The 20,962-nt window shown below is 55.9% G+C and overlaps 1 protein-coding gene across 1 annotated transcript; it reads left to right on the top strand.

Annotated features, from left to right (window-relative positions):
• The first annotated feature begins 6,984 nt into the window (after positions 1 to 6,984).
• Positions 6,985 to 20,277, top strand: RNPEP (arginyl aminopeptidase). Its single transcript, NM_001097563.1, is given in 11 exon segments — positions 6,985 to 7,471; positions 11,656 to 11,796; positions 12,058 to 12,206; positions 13,586 to 13,702; positions 14,129 to 14,364; positions 15,849 to 15,962; positions 16,550 to 16,662; positions 16,748 to 16,856; positions 17,581 to 17,805; positions 18,743 to 18,885; positions 19,785 to 20,277. Coding segments are annotated over 11 exon segments (1,947 nt in total). The 5' UTR covers positions 6,985 to 7,030; the 3' UTR covers positions 19,944 to 20,277.
• The last annotated feature ends 685 nt before the right edge of the window (positions 20,278 to 20,962 follow it).

Genomic DNA, 20,962 nt, shown 5'->3' with positions numbered 1-20,962 from the left:
ACATACAGACAGGAAGGAATTTTTCTCTAGGTGTTTTTCTGGAATAATGGAGTCAGTTCCTCAGTTTCAAGGTTAAAACGCCCATCAGAAAGATCCCATCTGCTTCTCTCATTTTTCCTTAGTATCTTCCACTGTGTGTGAAATTGGCATGAAATAGTGAATTTCTGAGTCAGGCTGGAACACGTGGGTACAGCTGAGTGAAGCCCATCTTGTTTCCACGCGCGGACCTGCTATCCATCGGCCAGCGCGGCCGCTGCGCCACCCTGCGGTGCTTGGCTGTAGTGCACGGTGCCAGCAGCTGCTTGTGCCTCGAGCGGCCAGTTGTCTTAGAGCAAAAGGCAGCCACCGAGGCCCGTGGGCCAGATTCACCCTGCTGCCTCTTTCTGTGTGATCTGTGAGCAAATAATGGATTTAAAGTTTTTATAATCATTGAAAGAAAACAACACTTTCATGATGCTTCGAAATGACATGAGGGTTCCAGGTCCATAGAGGGCCCTGCGGGAGCGCGACCGCACTGCCCCTTCACGTGGCCAGTGACTGAGCCCATACGAGCAGTGCTGTTAAGTGACGGCATCAGAGATGCACGAGCCAGGAAATGTTTGCTTTCTTTTTTTTGGGGGGGGGGGCCTCTGGGCATGCAGGATCTCAGAGTCTTAACCCCTGGACAGCCAGGGAAGTCCATATTAGCCCTTTACAGGAAAAAAGGTGTCAACTTCTGTCAGAGCAATTAAAAGTGAGATTGATTTTTTTTTGTCTATACTGATCACATTTCTAGCACACCTTTTCTTTGTATGGACCCAAATTGGAAGTGGTCAGGCAGGAGATGGCAAGAGTGAACATAGACATTCTAGGAATCAGCAAACTAAGATGGACTGGAATGGGTGCATTTAACTCAGATGACCATTATATCTACTACTGTGGGCAGGAATCCCTTAGAGGAAATGGAGTAGCCATAATAGTCAACAAGAGAGTCCGAAATGCAGTACTTAGATGCAGTCTCAAAAATGACAGAATGATCTATGTTTGTTTCCAAGGCAAATCATTTAATATCGTAGTAATCCAAGTCTATGCCCCGACCAGTAATGCTGAAGAAGCTGAAGTTGAACGATTCTATGAAGACTTACAAGACCTTCTAGAACTAACACCCAAAAAGGAGGTCCTTTTCATTATAGGGGACTGGAATGCAAAAGCAGGAAGTCAAGAAATAGCTGAAGTAACAGGCAAATTTGGCCTTGGAGTACAGAATGAACCAGGGCAAAGGCTAATAATGTTTTGCCAAGAGAATGCACTGGTCATAGCAAGCACCCTCTTCCAACAACAAAAGAGAAGACTCTACACAAGGACATCACCAGACGGTCAACACCGAAATCAGATTGATTATATTCTTTGTAGCCAAAGGTGGAGAAGCTCTATACAGTCAGCAAAAACAAGACCGGGAGCTGACTATGGCACAGATGATTATACAGTGGAAGTGACGTACATTCAAGGGATTAGATCTGATAGAGCATCTGAAGAACTATGGACAAAGGTTCATGACATTGTGCAAGAGGCAGGGATCAAGACCATCGACAAGGAAAAGAAATGCAAAAAGGCAAAATGATTGTCTGAGGAGGCCTTACAAATAGCTGTGAATGGAAGAGAAGTGAAATGAAGTGAAGTCGCTCAGTCGTGTCCGACTCTGCGACCCCATGGACTGTAATCTACCATACTCCTCCGTCCATGGGATTTTCCTGCCAAGAGTACTGGAGTGGGTTGCCATTTCCTTCTCCAGAGGATCTTCCCGACCCAGGGATCGAACCCGGGTCTCTCGCATTGTAGGCAGATGCTTTACCATCTGAGCCACCAGGGAAGTTCAATAGAAGAGAAGCAAAAGGCAAAGGAGAAAAGGAAAGATATACCCATTTGAATGCAGAGTTCCAAAGAACAGCAAGGAGAGATAAGAAAGCCTTCCTCAGTGATCAATGCAAAGAAATAGAGGAAAACAACAGAATGGGAAAGACTAGAGATCTCTTCAAGAAAATTAGAGATACCAAGGGAACATTTCATGCAAAGATGGGCTCAATAAAGGACGGAAATGGTATGGATCTAACAGAAGCAGAAGATATTAAGAAGAGGTGGCAAGAATACACAGAAGAACTATACAAAAAAGATCTTCATGACCCAGATAACCAGGATGGTGTGATCACTCACCTAGAGCCAGACATCCTGGAATGTGAAGTCAAGTGGGCCTTAGGAAGCATCACTATGACCAAAGCTAGTGGAGGTGATGGAATTCCAGTTGAGCTATTTCAAATCCTGAAAGATGATGCTATGAAAGTGCTGCGCTTAATATGCCAGCAAATGTGGAAAACTCAGCAGTGGCCACAAGACTGGAAAAGGTCAGTTTTCATTCCAATCCCAAAGAAAGGCAATGCCAAAGAATGTTCAAACAGCTTCACAATTGTACTTACCTCACATGCTGGCAAAGTAATGCTCAAAATTCTCCAAGCCAGACTTCAACAGTACATGAACCATGAAATTCCAGATGTTCAAGCTGGATTTAGAAAAGGCAGAGAAACCAGAGATCAAATTGCCAATATCCACTGGATCATCGAAAAAGCAACAGTACCAGAAAAACATCTGCTTTATTGACTATGCCAAAGCCTTTGACTGTGTGGACCACAACAAACTCTGGAAAATTCTGAAAGAGATGGGAATACCAGACCACCTGACCTGCCTCTTGAGAAATCTGTATGCAGGTCAGGAAGCAACAGTTAGAACTGGACATGGAACAACAGACTGGCTCCAAATCGGGAAAGGAGTAGGTCAAGTCTGTATATTGTCACCCTGCTTATTTAACTTAATATGCAGAGTACATCATGAGATGCTGGGCTGGATGAAGCACAAGCTGGAATCAAGATTGCTGGGAGAAATATCAATAACCTCAGATATGCAGATGACACCACCCTTATGGCAGAAAGAGAAGAGAACGAAAGAGCCTGTTGATGAAAGTGAAAGAAGAAAGTGAGAAAGTTGGCTTAAAACTCAACGCTCAGAAAACAGATCATGGGATCCGGTCCCATCACTTCATGGCAAATAGATGGGGAAACAATGGAAACAGTGACAGACTTTATTCTTTTGGGCTTCAAAATCACTGCAGATGGTGATTGCAGCCATGAAATTAAAAGACACTCCTTGGAAGAAGTTATGACCAACCTAGCTGGACATGACTTCACTTTCACTTTTCACTTTCATGCATTGGAGAAGGAAATGGCAACCCACTCCAGTGTTCTTGCCTGGAGAATCCTAGGGACAGGGGAGCCTGGTGGGCTGCCGTCTCGGGTCGCACAGAGTCGAACACGACTGAAGTGACTTAGCAGCAGCAGCAGACAGCATGTTAAAAAGCAGAGACATTACTTTGCCAACAAAGGTCTGTCTAGTCAAAGCTGTGGTTTTTCCAGTTGTCATGTATGGATGTGAGAGTTGGACTATAAAGCTGAGTGCCAAAGAACTGATGCTTTTGAACTGTGGTGTTGGAGAAGACTCTTGAGAATCCCTTGGACTGCAAGGAGATCCAACCAGTCCATCCTAAAGGAATTCAGTCCTGACTTGGAAGGACTGATGCTGAAGCTGAAATTCCAATACTTTGGCCACCTGATGTGAAGAACTGACTCATTTGAAAAGACCCGGATGCTGGGAAAGATTGAAGGCAGGAGGAAAAGGGGACGACAGAAGATGAGATGGCTGGGTGGCATCACCGACTCAATGGACATGAGTTTGAGTAAACTCTAGGAGTTGCTGTGCTACAGTCCATGTGGTCGAAGAGTCAGAAACGACTGACTGAGTGAACTGAACTGAAGTTCCTCTCTGGCCTCATCTTCTTTCTGTCTTGAGAACTTGCTTGAACATGTCTTACACGGTAGGATACATGGGTGGACCTGGGTGGCATTGGAGGAGAGGACCCTGAGCTTTTGCAGTGGGCAGTAGGACCCTCCTCTTTGCCCTGAGAGAGGCATCACGCAGACTACACTGCACGGGCAGCATGACTCCCTTTATTCCAAAGTGAGACCCTGTCTCTGTTGTGGCAGGCGTCAGCCAGAGGGTGCCAGCCTGGCCCCTGGGGACTTGAGTTGTGCACCCCATCCTGCACGCCGTCAGACCATTATGATGAGCTGACTCACCCTCTGCTCCAGACGAGGCGCTGTGTCTACAAGCATCATCACCAGACGGTCCAGAGCAAAGGGTGTTCGGTACCTCGTTGTGCAGCTGTGCAGACGCGCGCGTGAGCCACGGAGAACTGGGTCCCAGTGTTGGTTTTAACTTGAATGCTCTGTGGTTCCAGGAATGTTCTGTGTGCCCTTGAGTCTTTTATTTGTTGGGAGCTTTTCATGGCCTGTCTGTGGTAAATTTTGTGTGTTTTCTCTAATGGTTAAATGCAAAGTTAGGGGTGTGTTGATTAGGTAAAGATGGTGACTTTTAAAAAGTTTTTACTGAATCCTTCTGCCTCACGTCCTTGTTGTGGCATGTCCGGTCTTCACCGTGGCATGCAGGCTCTTCGCTGCAGCACACAGGCTGCCCTGCCGGGGCTCCCATCCTCAGCAGTGAGGGCACGCAGGCCTAGTTGTCCTGAGGCCTGTGGGGTTCTAGTTCCCCAGACAGGGATCAAACCTGCTTTGATCAAACCCTGCTTTGGAAGGTGGATTCTTAACCACTGGACCACCAGGGAAGTCCCAAGACTGTGACATTTTTGTACAGGTATTTTATGTCGGTGTAACTTTTGTCTGATCTGTTCATTACTGGGCAGGATGTATAAATGTCTCACTGGCAGATTTGGCAGATTTGCCCATTTCCCTTGTAATTCTGTTAATTTTTGCTTTCTGTATTTTGAGGCTATAAGGTACATCTCCCGGTGTGTGAGCTAGAAACTGATAAGTAATCTACACCTGGGTATTTATGAACTCTGCCCCATCCCAAACTTCTGCCTCCCCCAGCTTGGGGTGACTACCAGCCTGTGCAGCTTGTTTCTTTTTCTCCCCTTGCTTCCCTGGTGGCTCAGACAGTAAAGAATCTGCCTGCAATCCGGGAGACCCAGGTTTGATTCTGGGTCAGAAAGATCCCCTGGAGAAGGAAATGGCTACCCACTCCAGTCCTCTTGCCTGGGGAATCCCAAGGAGAGGAGCCTGAAGGGCTACAGTCCAGGGGGCTGCAAAGAGTTGGACATGCCTGTGCGACTGACAACACTTTCACTTTCACATGTTTTCCCATTGGTGGGTTTGTGAGTTACACTAATTCTATATTCTTTAGGTGGTTTTCTTGAAAATATACCTAAGAAAGAAATTTCAGGACTTCTCTGATAGTCCAGTAGTTAAGACACTGAGCTTCTAATGCAGGGGGCACAGGTGTGATCTCTGGTCAGTGAACTTTTAAGATCCCTACATGCCATGCACTGCAGCCAAAAAAGAAAAAAAATCTTATTTATTCCTAAATCTACTCTCCTCCTAATAATCCAAGGAGCTTCAACGTCAGTCACCCTCTTCTTTTTTTTTTTTTACCCTCTTGCATACATTTAATTAAGAAAAAAAATACTTTGGTTGCTTCATGCAGCATGCAGGATACAGTGGCTGGTATATGCAGGTGCTCAACAAAAATGCATCGTATAATGGAATGAGTAAGTTGAAGGTAGATGTGCTGAATGACTATCCTCAGCGCCACAGAAGAGTGGTTTTCTGAAGTTTTTGGATTTCACTAGCCAGTAAGTTAGAAAAGAAAGAGAAAAAAAGGAAGAAAACTAACTTTGATCATATATGGAATTTCAAAATATCTACCATAAGCATTTCAAAAAATAAGATGTATTTAATACTGTAAAACTAGGAAGCACATACTAGGATCATATTTCCTTTATGGGAAACTCTCTACATTGTGTCTTAAAATTTCATTTCCTAATCGGGAAGATCCCCTGGAGGAAGAAATGACAACCCACTCCAGCATTCTTGCCTGGAAAAGCCCATGAACAGAGGAGCTTGGGGAGGTACAGTCCATGGGGTCACAAGGGTCGGACACAACTTAGTGACTAAACCACCATCACCACCACCACCACCACCAAAAGGAACCCCCCCACCAATGCAGGAGAAGTAAGAGACTTGGGTCCAATCTCTGGGTCGGAAAGATCCCCTGAAAGAGGGCATGGCAACCCACTCCAGGATTCTTGCCTGAAGAATCCCACGGACAGAGGAGCCTGACGGGCTACAGTCAATGAGGTCGCAAAGAGTTGGACACGACTTGGTATAGTTTCTAGCACAGCTAATGAGCGGCTCCTAGTCACAGCTGGGCTCCTGGCAGGGTCACCGGCGCGGCGAGCTCTCCCGCACAGGAGAGGGGACACACGGCCCACCAGCCTCACAGCCACCTCTTGTCGGAAGGACGAAGGGCCACAGGCTGGAGCCCCGGTTGAGTTACCAGGGCTCAAGAGATGCTGTAATTTCTCCTGTGTCACACTGCACAGAGAGGCCAGAAAGAGTCCCCTTTCTTGGGGAAGGTTTGCTGCAGAGCTGGTGAGCTCAAACCCGACCCCCGGGCTCAGTGCTGCCTGCCCGGTGGACGCGGACACGGGCAACCTCAGCGCAGGGACTGGGGGCCATCCCAGCGGGATGAATTCGGGCCGAGGTGGATCAAACTGTCGCTCGCCGGCCTGTCCAGAGTCCTTCCGTGAGGGTGCACAGCTGGGAGTCGGGTAAGGTCAGGGAAGGGCGTGGTCTGCTCGGGGGCGGGGCCTTCCCGGGTGCGCGGCAAAAGCGCCCGGGGCCAGACCTGCAGGGGGCGTGGTCTGTTCGGGGCGGGGCCTTCCGGGGCACGAGCAGCAGTCACCGGGCCTCGGCTGGCGGCGGGGCGTGGCTATGCTCGGTTCCGGGGCGTGGTCTTCTCGGGGGCGGGGCCTTCCCGGGTGCGCGGCAAAGGCTCCCGGCTCCCGGGGCCAGACCGGCGGCGGGGCGGGGCCAGGCCTGCAGGGGCGGGGCCTGCGGCGGACCGGCGGCGGCGGCGGCGGCGCGGGGCCATGGCGGCCGGCGAGCCTAAGGCCGGCGGGCGGGCGCTGCGCGCGGCGCAGGTGGACGACGTGGCGTCGGCCTCCAACTTCCGCGCCTTCGAGCTGCTGCACCTGCACCTGGACCTGAGGGCCGAGTTCGGGCCGCCGGGGCCAGGCCCGGGCAGCCGCGGGCTGAGCGGCTCGGCGGTGCTGGACTTGCGCTGCCGGGCGCCCGGCGGCGCCACGGAGCTGCGGCTGGACTCGCACCCGTGCGTGGACGTGACGGCGGCGGCCCTGAGGCGGGGGCGGCCGGAGCCGGGGCGGCCGGAGCCGGAGCCTGAGCCGCTGCCGGTGTGCACGCAGCCGTTCTCGCACTACGGCCAGGCCCTGTGCTTGCGCTTCTCGCAGCCCTGCGCCGCAGGCGAGTGCCTGCAGGTGCGGATCACCTACCGCGTCGGCGAGGGACCCGGGGTGAGTACCCGCAGCCCCCGCGCCTCCTCGGCCAGGTGACTCCCCACCCCCCGCCTCTGGTCCTGCTGGTCTTCAGCCAGATGCCTCCGCCCCCTCCCCGCCGTCTCTAGCCCCCTGCCTCCTCCAGGCTGGACAGCAGACGGTTCCCGAGCTGAGTTTAGGGCTGTCGGTGCGCCCGGCCTGGGCTGGGCCCTGGTGGTGCTCTGCTCGGGGGCAGCCCTGAAGACGCTGGCTCGTTACCCGCTGCTGACTCAGCCCATTGTTGCAGGTGCCCGTCTAGTGCCCGAGGCAGGAACAGCTCCGAGACTGGGCACTTACTATTTATTGTTTCCTCCTGGATGTGATGAACAAAAGAATTTGAGTAAAAGTGAAAACCAGAATTAGGGTGGACCAGGCTTTGTAGCAGAGAAGGCAATGGCAACCCACTCCGGTACTATTGCCTGGAAAATCCCATGGACGGAGGAGCCTGGAAGGCTGCAGTCCATGGGGTCGCAGAGAGTCGGACACGACTGAGCGACTTCACTTTCACTTTTCACTTTCATGCATTGGAGAAGGAAATGGCAACCCACTCCAGTGTTCTTGCCTGGAGAATCCCAGGAACGGCACAGCCTGGTGGGCTGCCGTCTGTGGGGTCGCACAGAGTCGAACACGACTGAAGCGACTTAGCAGCAGCAGCAGCAGGCTTTGTAATAATTGGCTTTCTCTCTGTTGACTCTTAAATTCTAAACCGGGGTGGGGGAGGTGGGGCAAGTGTAGCAGTTGGAAAGAGCATCTTGTGGGTCCCTCTGTGAGAATCGCAGCCCTTTCTCTGGTGGGGTGGGCGTCCCGCCCACCCAGGAAGCCTGCGCTTCTGGTGGCACTTCCCCTTTTGCTCTTAGAACTGGCTCAAAGGGCATTTCTTTTTCCATCTTCTACCATTAGGGACGTACATGAACCATAAGATAGAATTTGTTTGAAAAATTAAAGTCCAAAGCGGTGTGGATTGACCTCTCAGGCAAAGGAAAAAGCCTGGCCTCTGCGGGTAACTTGCTGTAGAGGAACATGTGGAGTGCGTGGAAATGTGTTTGGTTGCTCTGTTACGTTCTGGTTCGCGGTTGGGGGCAGAAATTAAGGACAATAAGTGAAAGAATTAGGCCTCCTGGGCTTGCTTACCAAAAGTGGCACCTGAAGTTGAATTTCGGAATTAAACAGCTTTCATTTAAGACTTGATGGCAGACACCCATGCTCCCCGGAGAGCTGTCCTTTGCCCTGTGGAGGTCCCCAGTGGGCACAGTTCCTGTTCCGCTGTCCCGGGGGGTGGCGCTCACCTTGGTCACCGTGGGCCACGGTGTCTCCTGGATTTGATTCTGCTGTGTGTCCTGCCAGCCCCCTTCATTGTCTTCTCTTCATGTCATTAAAACAAAAGCAAGCAAAACTCAAGCAAAGAGGATGAGTAGGGGATTGTGGTTGAAGGTATGAGAGTCATTGTTTACAGAGCTGAGCCTGACAACAGTTGTCTTTACATAGGTCCTCATACGGTGCCTAGTTCCTCTGACTGCCAGCTCAGTATACTTGTTTTCATCAATAGGATTTATTTTTTTTTAACTGTTTAGATTACCAGGAAAACTGAGCATATAGGACAGTTTCCATAAACCCCCAACACACACGCACACACACACCACACACACACCACACGCACACACACACCACACACACACATGCACACACACATGTACACACCACACAAACACGCACACACCACACACACGCACACACCACACACACGCACACACCACACACACACACCCCACACACACACGCACGCACACACACACGCACACCACACATGCACACACCACAAACACACCACACACACACGCACACCACACACACAAACACACCACACACACGCCACACGCACACACACACCACACACACACATGCACACACATGTACACACCACACACGCACACACCACACACACAAACACACCACACACACGCCACACGCGCACACACACACACACGCACGCACCACACACACGCACGCACACCACACACACACCGCACACACGTGCACACACATGCACATACCACACAAACACACACACACACACACACATACACACCACCACCACCACCCCCCTTATTAGCACCTTACGAGTGGGATACACTTGTTACAATTAATGAGCCAGTACTGATACCCTATTATAAACTGGAATCTATAGTATTTCCAGATTGCCTTATTGAGCAGCTTTCATGTACAAGGTGTTATTAGAGTGTTGGGTCTTTTAAATTTTTCTTTTTTGTATTATAGTTGATTTACAATGTTGGTTTCAGGTGTACAGCAGCCTTAGGTTTTAAAGTGTCCTCTGCTCCAGGGTCCCATCCAGAAATCCAGGTGCGTGGCCCTCTGTCGCGTTTGTGGGCTCCTCTTGGCCGTGATGATTCCTTAGATGTTCCTGTTTTGGTGACTTAGATAGTTTTGAGCAGTGGTGTGCCCCTCTATTGGAATTTATCTTCTGTTTTTTCTCATGATGAGATTGGGGTTATGAAGTTTGCTTGGTTTTCATAGATTATTTTCCTTAGAGCAGTTTCGGTTTCCCAGCGAAGTTGAACGGAGGTTCATAGAGATAAGGTGTCACTTCTGTAACGTCATGTTGAGGGCAATGGTATCGGCCTGATTTATGGCCTCTGTGCTGGCCTCCAGTCACCAGGCTGAAGCACCAGGCTGTTGGGGTCTGCACAGGACGTCTCTCTCTCCCCTGCCCCCACTTCCGTCTTACTGGACTCTGAGTGAGACTTGTTACAGTTTGCGCATGCACACACACACACACATACACACGTGCACACATGCAAAGAAAACCCCAGCTTCCCAACGTGTCTCCCTTATGCCTCTCATAAATCGGTCTCAGCGCCTCTGTGGTTTAAGCCCTTGACCACACACAGCTGCCCGGCTCCATGAAAGCCACATTCCCCGCCTGCCCGTGCTGCTCCTGCCTCCTGGACATTATCTCCCTTCCTTCTGGCTGTTTAAACCCTGCCCGCTGTTGAGGGTGCAGCCTAGGGGTTTTGCTTCCACTCTGAGACCCTCCTGGGGCCCCTCAGCTGCACACGGCATCCGTGTTAGACGTAAGCTCTGCTGTGGGCAGAGTTTGGGTTTGTAATAATGGCTCAGATGTGCCCTCGATTAAGGGCTGACAGAAGACAACTCAGGAATCACAGCTGGGACGTCCCTGGGGGTCCAGTGGCTAAGACTCCGCAGTCCCAGTGCAGGGGGCTGGGGTTCGATTCCTGTCCACGGGACTAGATCTTGCACGCTGTAACCAAAAAGATCCCACATGCTGCAACTAAGACCAGGTATAGCCAAGTAATAAACAAGCAAAATAAACATTGGGAGCAGGGGAAGAATCATAGCCAGTGCCTGTAACGTAAAGCACATTGATCCTCCTGCTTTGGCCGGTGGGTTCTTCATCGTCGGCACCACCCGGGAAGCCCCTAACACTCACTCTGAAAGGGTGAATTTCAGGGATGGGAACACCTGTCAGTCAACCTCCTTGCTGTCAGCATCTGCTTTTCTGTGTCTTTCATCACAAGTTGAAGAACAGCTTCTTCAGCATTTGTTTCTTGGTGAGAAGTTACTACAGTGAGGAGGACACAGGAGGGAGGCAGGACCAGGGGGCTGGAGGCAGCTCGGGAATTCTCGAGGCCCAGGGACATGTGCAGAGAAGGCACTGGCGACCCACTGCAGCACTCTCGCCTGGAAACTCTCATGGACGGAGGAGCCTGGTGGGCCGCAGTCCATGGGGTCGCAGAGAGTTGGACACGACTGAGCGACTTCACTTTCACTTTTCACTTTCATGCATTGGAGAAGGAAATGGCAACCCACTCCAGTGTTCTTGCCTGGAGAATCCCAGGGACAGGGGAGCCTGGCCGGCTGCCATCTACGGGGTCGCACAGAGTCGGACATGACTGAAGCGACTTAGCAGCAGCAGCAGCAGGGACACATGAGGCGTGATCCCTTGGTGGTGTCTGCCCCGGGAGGTAGACGTCGGGCCGCGGCCTGGACTCCAGGGGGATTAAACACGCAGCTGGAGAGAGCTTCTGCTCTGAGCTGTTCCCGGAAGTCCCCTGCAGCCCACGCGGCTGTACCTGCCTGGGGCCCCCCAGGGCTGTCGGCTCTGAGCGGCACGCCCCTCCCCGCAGGTGTGCTGGCTGGCTCCGGAGCAGACGGCGGGAAGGAAGAAGCCCTTCGTCTACACCCAGGGCCAGGCCGTCCTGAACCGAGCCTTCTTCCCGTGCTTTGACACTCCTGCCGTGAAGTGCAGATACTCCGCTCTTCTCGAGGTGAGGGGACCATGTGTCCCTGCCCTGGGGATTGGAATGGTCATCTCCATCAGGTCACCTTTCAGGGGACGCTTACAGACCCTCTGAAGAACTCCTCCACCTGCAAAAGTTTTATCTGTGCTAAACCCCATTGGTTGAGCCCTACTTTCTGGAAGCCTCTGTACTTCAGGTGGACTGCAGGCTGCCGTCATCACCGGGCAGGTTGCTGATGGAAAGCAGCCTCTGTCCAGGTGAGAGCTCGCCGGTGTTCTCTGTCCTCAGGTCCCAGATGGCTTCACCGCCGTAATGAGTGCTGACGCCTGGGAGGAGCGAGGCCCCAATAAGTTCTTCTTCCGGATGAGTCAGCCCATCCCGTCCTATCTGATAGCCTTGGCCATCGGAGATCTGGTTTCGGCTGAAGTTGGACCCAGGTAGGAGACCAAGATCCCGGAGGCAAGACTGGACCAACCTCCAAGCAAGGAGGCCTCTGACCAGCGTGCAGGCCTGTTGGGGGGTTCTTGGGGCGGTGTCGGCCTGTTGGGGGGTCTTGGGGTGGTGTCGGCCTGTTGGGGGGTTCTTGGGGCGGTGTCAGCCTGTTGGGGGGTTCTTGGGGCGGTGTCGGCCTGCTGGGGGGTTCTTGGGGCGGTGTCGGCCTGCTGGGGGGTCTTGGGGCGGTGTCGGCCTGTTGGGGGGTTCTTGGGGCAGTGTTGGCCTGTTGGGGGGTTCTTGGGGCGGTGTTGGCCTGCCCCGAGTCTGGGCTTTTCTGCGGCACAGGGTGCGGCGTGAGGGCATCAGAGGACTCTTTCCCCCTCCTCCCTCCCATCCTGTGCTGAGACCCAGTCCTGCCATGTTCTGGCCCTGTGCAGAGAGCGCTCTGAGCTCAGGCAGCAGTTTTAGGAGGTCACCTTCTAGCTACGATGTGCGCTTTCTTATCGCTACCAAATCTCCCTGCCTTCTCTGGCGCTTAATCCTGGAAACACCCGCCTCGCGGTCCCCGTCTCCCTCCCAGGAGGCCCGAGGACGCTGTCCCCTGTCTGCTCCGGATGCAGAGGCCCAGGCTTGGGCCGACTCTGTGAAGGGAGGGGGCTTTAGTGGAGGTGAATAAGGAGTTTGTCAGATGTAACCAAAGAGAAGTTGACCGGGAGCCTGGGTTCTGCTCATCGTCCTGTCTCCCGGCGCTTTGTCCCGCGGCGGGAGGCTCGGTTGGACGTGGCTCTCCTGGTGGCGGTGCTGTCCTTCGTTCTGCCGGCCCCAGAGGCGCTGGCCGGGCGCCAGGCCGCAGACAGGGCTCGGCAGTGGCACCAGCGCCACGCGCCTCCGCTCCCGAGGTCAGAGGGAGCGCTGGGCAGGCCCGTCGGCCTCCGCTTCCAGCCACGGGCTCCGGGCAGCCCCGGGCCTGCGAGACAAGGGCTCCCTTCCTGGGGGACAGGGCAGTGGGTGACCGGAAGCACGTCAGCCCGCAGCTGCAGGAGAGCAGAGAAGGAGAGGGACATCTTCCAGGGGTTTCCTCCTGCCAGGTTCTGTTAGGAAGCGGACGAGCTGCTGGTGCGGAGCAAGAACAGTCGTTTCTGAAGACACTGGGCAGACGGGGAGCTGGGGCTCAGTGCGGGGGAGGCCTGCTGCCTGCAGAAGCCCCCAGGGCCCTCCCGGTGCCCACTCTGCGGGTGGGGCTGGCCCTCAGCTCTGGGTGGGCCTCAGCTCTGCTGCAGGTCGCCTCCCCATGGGCTCCCTGGCTCCCTGGGAGGCTGAAGCCGGCTGGTCCCTCCGGGCTCTAACCCCCGCGCCACCCTCTCTGCATCCTTGTCCGCAGGAGCCGGGTGTGGGCTGAGCCCTGCCTCATCGACGCTGCCAAGGAGGAGTATGACGGAGTCATAGAGGAGTTTCTGGCAACGGGAGAGAAGCTCTTTGGACCCTATGTGTGGGGAAGGTGAGGTGTCACGGGAGCTTCACGTCTGCGGTTCCCGCACCCTGGGGTGCAGGGGCGGGGAGGAGAGGACAGCCAGCCTGACCCACCGTGGCCGTGGCCGTGACCGAGGTGGGCCCAGGGTGGGCATTTCAGGACAGCGGCGAGCAGGCGGGTGCTGGGTCGGAGATGGGATTCGCTGTGCGGATGTGGCTGACTTAACCTTTCCCGTCACTGGGGGCAGACCCGCTCTCTGTTTGCCGTCTTCAGACTTGAGGTCCCCCTGACAAGAGGCCCCGTCAGGCCTGCCAGTCCCGCGTGGGGAGCTGGGTGCGAGGGAGCCGGTCTCATCCCCCTGGGAAGGGCTGGGAGAGGAGTCCCTGGCACGGGGCACTGGGGACCGCCTGGTGACGGGAGGGAGCCACCCCCAGTGACCGCCCGCCCCGGCAGGTACGACGTGCTCTTCATGCCCCCGTCCTTCCCGTTCGGGGGGATGGAGAACCCCTGCTTGACCTTCGTCACTCCCTGCCTTCTGGCTGGGGACCGCTCCCTGGCCGACGTCATCATCCACGAGATCGCCCACAGCTGGTTTGGGAACCTGGTGACCAACGCCAACTGGGGGGAGTTCTGGCTGAACGAAGGCTTCACCATGTACGCCCAGAGGAGGATCTCCTCCGTTCTGTTTGGTGAGTCGCAGGGACCCATCTCCCCGTTCGGGGCCTGCCAGGCTCCCTCTGGGGTGTCCCGGGGGTGGTGGTGCAGGGAGCCCCTGGACGGCCGTGGAGGCCCACTCACAACAGTTACGCTTATCACGCCCGGTCCCAGCCTTGACCGGGTGCTTCGCTCACCGCCTGCACTGCTGTGTACGACGCTGTTTTCCCCTCTGATGTGTTCACAAGGCAGAGAGGTGGGAAGCGTGCTCACCGCCACTTAGCAGCTGAAGGCAGACCCTCAAACTGCGCCCAGCTGTGCTTTTGAAATACATTCTCAGCACCGTCTCTTTATTGAAAGCCCACAGTGTCTAGGTGCTTTTTGTTTTTTTTATTCTTTCTCTGATTAAAATCTACCTTGGTACGTATGGGAAAGTACACAGCAAAACATTTACCTGCCGTTTCACCATTCGGAGATGATCGGTGGATGTCCTTTCCGATGTATCACCGGCTCTGTGTGTGTGAATCATTTACCTGCCGTTTCACCATTCGGAGATGATCGGTGGATGTCCTTTCCGATGTATCACTGGCTCTGTGTGTGTGAATCATCAGGCCATACGTGGTTTTAGAACTGTTGTTTTTTGTTACCTTAGTAAAGTTAAATGTTTTCCTGAGTCATTAAATTTTCTTGTACGGATGCAGAAGAATTTAAATTCATAATTTATTCCGTCAGCCTCCAGTTGTAGGTTGGTCTGTAATTTTTTTTTTTTTTAATTTAAACAAAAAAAAATCTTAATGTGGTGGTGTTGTTGCTGTTTTGGCCACACCTAGGGGCATGTGGGATCTCAGTTCCCGACCAAGAGTTGAGCCCACACCCCTTGAAGTTGAAGCACACTCTTAGCCACTGAATTGCCAGGGAGGTCCCTCATTTCTCCAACAAAATAATATTCTGGTAAACATCTTTACGCAGGTTCATGTGTATCTCAGGTGATTTCAGTAAATTCTTTGAAACGTGCTTGTCAGGACTTGAACATTTTAAAGGGCGCTTTTTTTTTTAGCACATATTGTCTCCTGCCTCCCAGAAAGTGTATAGAGGTTTATTCTTTCATCAGTGGGCACGGAGCAGGCGGTCTCAGCCGCTGGGAGCCCCGCAGTGGCCTCTGAGCGCTATGCACGCTGGGCCCTGACGCGGGCGGGCTGCCACCCCAGGGCAGAGCATCTCGCAGGTGGCGTGTGGCTGGTGCGCACCGTCCTGCCAGGAGGAGGCCGGGGACCCGAGGAAAGGCTTGGCGACAGTGTCTCCTGTCGATAGGAACGGTCAGATGGGAAGGTCAGACTCCTGTCTCTGCAGACACCATCACGCTGCACAGAAGGCCCCTGTCAGCGGGACAGTGTGCGGAAGAGAGGCCGAGGGTCGGCTGGCCACAGCCTCCCTGCCCGCGGTCTCCGGGGAGCACCCCGGCTCACAGGGCACCTTGGGGAGGCGCACGTGAGGTGCCAGCTCCTCTTCTGCCCCACAGGGCCCGCCTACACCTGCTTGGAAGCCGCCACCGGCCGGGCGCTGCTGCGGCAGCACATGGACGTCACGGGCGAGGACCACCCGCTGAACAAGCTGCGCGTGAGGATCGAGCCAGGTCAGGGCCCTCCCGCCCCGCCGTGGGCCGGAGCCCTAGCGGCTCCGCCAGCGCACCCCGGTCCCTCGGGCGGGAGGAGCCCCCAAGGCCCTCCGAGCTGCTCCGGCCAGTCCTGAGCAACTCCGTGTTGCCCTGCTTGTCCGGGTCCCTGTCACTCTCGAGGCCCTTTGCCGCCCCCTGTCCTTGGTCAGCTCAGCCCCTTGGGGTTTGTCACATGACAGAGAGCGTGACCCAGAAAGCCCGTGACTGCTTCGAGGTTTTTGTTTCCTAACATTGTTATTTCCACGTGTGACTAATTGAAACCTTTCTGTGCAACTGAAGCCTCTGACTCCAATGGAAAGCTCCTTGTGGATGGACAGTTAGTTAACTTGGCTCCAGAGCATCTGCAGAAACCCCCATTGTTCTGGTGGGCGGCCACACGGGGGGTTGACATGGGGCTGGGAAGACCCCACGAACACAGCAACCCCGGGCTCTTCCTGTCATCCCTCTCGAGACCCTGGAGACAGGTCGGGGTGGGTCAGGAGCACTCCTGGCCGAGCTGCCCTGGGGGTGGGAGTCAGTCGCTCTGAATCCAGAGCTCTCTGCAGGGGTCGACCCAGACGACACCTACAACGAGACCCCCTACGAGAAGGGCTTCTGCTTCGTCTCCTACCTGGCCCACCTGGTGGGTGACCAGGGCCAGTTTGACGACTTCCTCAAGGTAATCAGCTCGAGGGGAGGGGGCCCCGCTGGGTGGGGAGTGGGGGCTCTGGGCAGCTGACCGTGCCTCCCCTTCGTCCTCACAGGCCTACGTGGACGAATTCAAGTTCCAGAGCATCTTAGCTGACGACTTCCTGGACTTCTTCCTGGACTCTTTCCCTGAGCTGAAGAAACAGAGGGTGGATTCCATCCCGGGTGAGCAGAGCAGCCGGCCCAGGGCTTCCAGGAGGTTGTGCAGGGTGGGGTCTGCTTCCCGCCCTGAGGGACCAGTGTGTCCCCTGGGGGTGGCGCTCTGGGGTGGCCCAGGGCCCCCCAGAAGGACCTCCGTCACCCCCGCTTCCTTCCCCCATTCGGCCTTTCTGCTCCTCTCTGCCCTCTGGATTCCCTGTCTCTGAGACACACAGTCAGATCCTGAGCCCTGCCCAGGCCACTGCCGCCCCAAGGGGCTCCCTGGGCAGGACCAGGGCAGCTGCCCTGCCTGGGGAGCCAGTGGGAGGCCTGCTTCCTGGGGGCGAGCGCTGCCTGTGGCCCGGAGGCTTGCCCCTGCTCCCTGCTCTTTGCTGGGCCCCATCCAGCCAGCTCCCGCCCCGGCTGGGAGGGCGGGGCTCCCGGCTGCTGAGGGCGGGACCCCAGAGCACAGGAGCCTCAGCATAGCTGCTCTGCTCGTGGGGGTGGGCTGTGTCCCCTGTCGTCCTGAGGGCTCATTTCTGCACAGAATAGGCCCAGGTGGGAAGGGGGGCAGCCGGGGCTGTAGGCGTCACGGGGGCTGGGACCCTGCAGAGCAGTAGCCGTGTGGGCAGTGGTGTCCGCCTTGGGGGAGCACTTGGGGCTGATGGAGGTGGGAGGTCTCGGGAGCCCCGGCAGGCTGGCCGTGGCACTGCCGGGGAGTTCTGACAGGGTCTTCTCTTCTGCCAAGCAGGACTGGAGTTTGATCGCTGGCTGGACACCCCGGGCTGGCCACCTTACCTCCCGGACCTCTCCCCCGGGGACTCGCTCATGAGGCCGGCTGAGGAGCTGGCCCAGCTGTGGGCGGCCGAGGAGCTGGACCCGAGGGCCATCAATGCCATGCCCACCTCTGCCTGGAAAACCTACCAGCTGGTGTACTTCCTGGATAAGATCCTGCAGAAGTCCCCGCTCCCTCCTGGTGAGAAAGGGCGGGCCTCTTGACACCTGTTGGGAGCGGGGCGGGGGGGGGGGCGGGCCAGCGTGGGGTGGAGCGTCCACACGCGTGAAGCCAGCGGCTCACGGGGTCCTTGGCTGTGCGGGGCAGTCTCCCTTGCCGTGACACCCTCTCATCCCCCTGGCTGCTCTGTGAGCCCGGGGCACCAACAGCTTACTCAGCTGGTAGGTGGGGTGGGGTGCAGCTCCGCCTGGCTCCCGCCCTTCAGCACGAGTGCCCTGTTGCTTCTCAGCCAGAAATAGTGCCAAGGGCTGCACCCCAGAAAAGCCGGCTAGCCCGTGCTGGTGCGCGGCACGGTGGGCAGAGCGTCTGGGGCACACGCTCTGGTCTGGGGAGGAAGACTGTTGGAGGTTGGGATGATACACGTATACATTTTATCTTATAGTTTTAAAAACTTTCATTGGCAAATAATTGCTTTACAAAATCATGTTGGTTTCTGCTGTACATCAGCATGAATCTGCCATAAGTATACATGTGTCCCGTCCATCTTGAACCTTCCTCCCGGCCCACTGATATACTTTTTTTAATGCTTATTTTATTTACTTATTCATTTGGCTGCGCTGGATCTTAGTTTTGGCGTTCGAATTCTTTAGTTGCGGCACGTGGTATCTACTTCCCCAGGCAGGGGTTGAAGCTGGGCCCCCTGCTTCGGAAGCGCGGGGTCTTAAGCACTAGCCCACCAGGGACGGCCCCCTCTGTGTGACGTCAAGGGAAGGTGGTTGGAGGAGATGTGGAGCTGGGGCAAGCACACGTCCAGGGCGCAACTGCGTCGGGCCCAAAGGCTCAGGATGAGTGGGTGCCTGGAGCCCTCAGAGACGTGACTCTGGAGCTCCTGGAGGCCGCGGCCTCCTCGGCGTGGGGCTCTGCTGGCAGTCTTTCATGACCCATTTCTTTTCTCCAGGGAACGTGAAGAAACTTGGAGAGACGTACCCAAAGATCTCAAACGCCCAGAATGCAGAGCTGCGGCTGCGATGGGGCCAGATTGTCCTCAAGAATGACCACCAGGAGGACTTCTGGAAAGTGAAGGAATTCCTGCACAGCCAGGTGGGTGCCCCCGGCTCCCTGTCCCCCTCGGGCACACGGTGGGCAGGGCCATGCAGGCTGCCATCTCTGAGGCAAAGGGCCTGGCAGGTCCCGAGAGCAGGCTGTGGTGCCGCCCTGTTGGGGAGACGGCCCGGTCTGTGCACCTGTGCTGATTAGCTGGAGAGGCCCAAGGGGAGGGGCTGGTCAGCGTTGACCGGACGCTGGGAGGGAGGCGAGACGGGTCATGCATCAGCCAGGCCGGTCTGGGGAGAGGCCAGTGGCTAGGAGAAGCGAGGGAAGCTGAGCAAAGGGTCCGGCCACCTGGGGAGGCCTGTGCTTGAGGGTTCAGAGGCCAGCCGGCCTGCTGGGGAGGTCGTTCCCTGACTCCAGAGCAGGGCAGGAGCCTGGGGCCAGGCTGGGTCAGGCTGCCTCCCGAGCCCCGGAGCCTCCCGCCTCGGGTCAGCATCCTGTGTGTGACCGTTCGGTGCGGATGTGCGGGCACGGCTTCCTTCTTGGCTGCGGCTCGTCCTCCGGAGCCCCATTTGAGGGTTAGGCACTGCAGTCCTGGCCGTGTGCTGCTGCCTCGGACCTCTGACCTCTTGGAGCTCTGAGATGTGGAGCCTCCTGCATGCCCACCCACTCGGTTCTGTCGCGTGTGGACATATCCAGGAACGTGATCGTGGAGACCTAGCCGTGTGGGTCTGTGGCCTCTGAGAAGATTCCAGAACACAAGGCCTTGTGTCTGGGAAGCCCCCCACCCCTTCCAGCACTGAAATCCACATCCCTTTGGGCCCTGGGGCAACAGGAGGCTGGGTCGCAGACCCACTGGGCTGTCAGATGGGCCCGGGGCGGAGCTGGGGCAGACCCTTGAGCTGGCCGACAGGCCCTGACAGGCCCTGAGCACGAGCCGTCTCTCGCAGGGGAAACAGAAGTACACCCTCCCGCTGTACCACGCCATGATGGCGGGCAGCAAGGCCGCCCAGACCCTCGCCAAGGAGACCTTTGCCGCCACAGCTCCCCAGCTGCATAGCAACGTGGTGCACTACGTCCAGCAGATCGTGGAGCCCCTGGGCAGGTAGAGGCTCCGCCCCGGCCTCTGCAGGCTCCGCGCACAGCAGCTGCTCCAGGTCAAGGCCCCACGAGGGCACCTGTTCCCCGACGCTGGGCTTCTGCTCTGACGGGCCGGCCCTGGACCCAGCCTGTGACCGAGAACCTCCCTGCTCCCTGGGCTGGGGGTGGCAGGCCTCCCCACCGCACCGGGGTCTCGGGAGAGCAGGAAGCGTTTTCTTTTTTCTTTCTTTTTTTATTCTTTAATTTTTTTTGCTGATTCTTGAAATACTGTGCCAAGGGCTAATTTCTGGAGATTCTTTTTTCAGGTTTAATCATTATTTTAATAAATATTTTTAAACGAAAGGTATTCTGGTGGCTGAAATTCCTTCTCCCAGGCCTTGCTCTGTTCTGAGCAGGTCAGGGCAGGATGTTCTCCCCGTCCTTCGGGGGCCCGGGCTGGAGGTGGCGTGCCCCTGAGCTGTGAGGAGCAGGGCTGCGTGGGGCTCTGTGGAACGTGTCCACGTCAGTGGCAGCCACGCTCCCAGAGGGGGCAGGCCCTCCTCTGCAGGCCTCGCCCCCTCTGTAAGGCGCTGAGATGGCTGAGCCCTGGAGTGTTTTCTCTGCCCCGCCAGGTCCCGGGTCTGCAGCTCAGTGTGTGGTCAGAAGTAGAGTCTGCCCAGAACTTCAGCCCAAGCTCTGATTGATTTCCAAGTGGGGATCGAAGCAGTTAGCAACCTGGGGTGGGGGGAGGGTCACAGAGAAGCACTTAAATATCTCCAAGTGGGTCTTCCTAGAGCCAGGCTCTGTAGCTCTTGTGGCTCTGTACTGGTGGCGAGGTCCGTGAAGGACCCCCACCCTGTCCAGCAAACTGTCTCCTTGGCTGGGCCGGGGCTGCCCCAGCTGCTGTTACAGGCGAGGACTGCCGTGGCCCCGGGACGCCTCAGCGTCCAGGCGCTCAGCCTCGATTCCGTGTGGACCCCAGGATGTGTGATCCCCGGGACACCGAGGACCCTGAGGACCCCTGTGCCCCCATCAGCGTCCAGGTGCT

Source organism: Bos taurus, chromosome 16, assembly GCF_002263795.3.
Source record: "Bos taurus isolate L1 Dominette 01449 registration number 42190680 breed Hereford chromosome 16, ARS-UCD2.0, whole genome shotgun sequence".
Classification (NCBI taxonomy): Eukaryota; Metazoa; Chordata; class Mammalia; order Artiodactyla; family Bovidae; genus Bos; species Bos taurus.
Note: the sequence above shows the minus strand (reverse complement) of the source record. Positions and strands in the feature narration are given on the sequence as shown.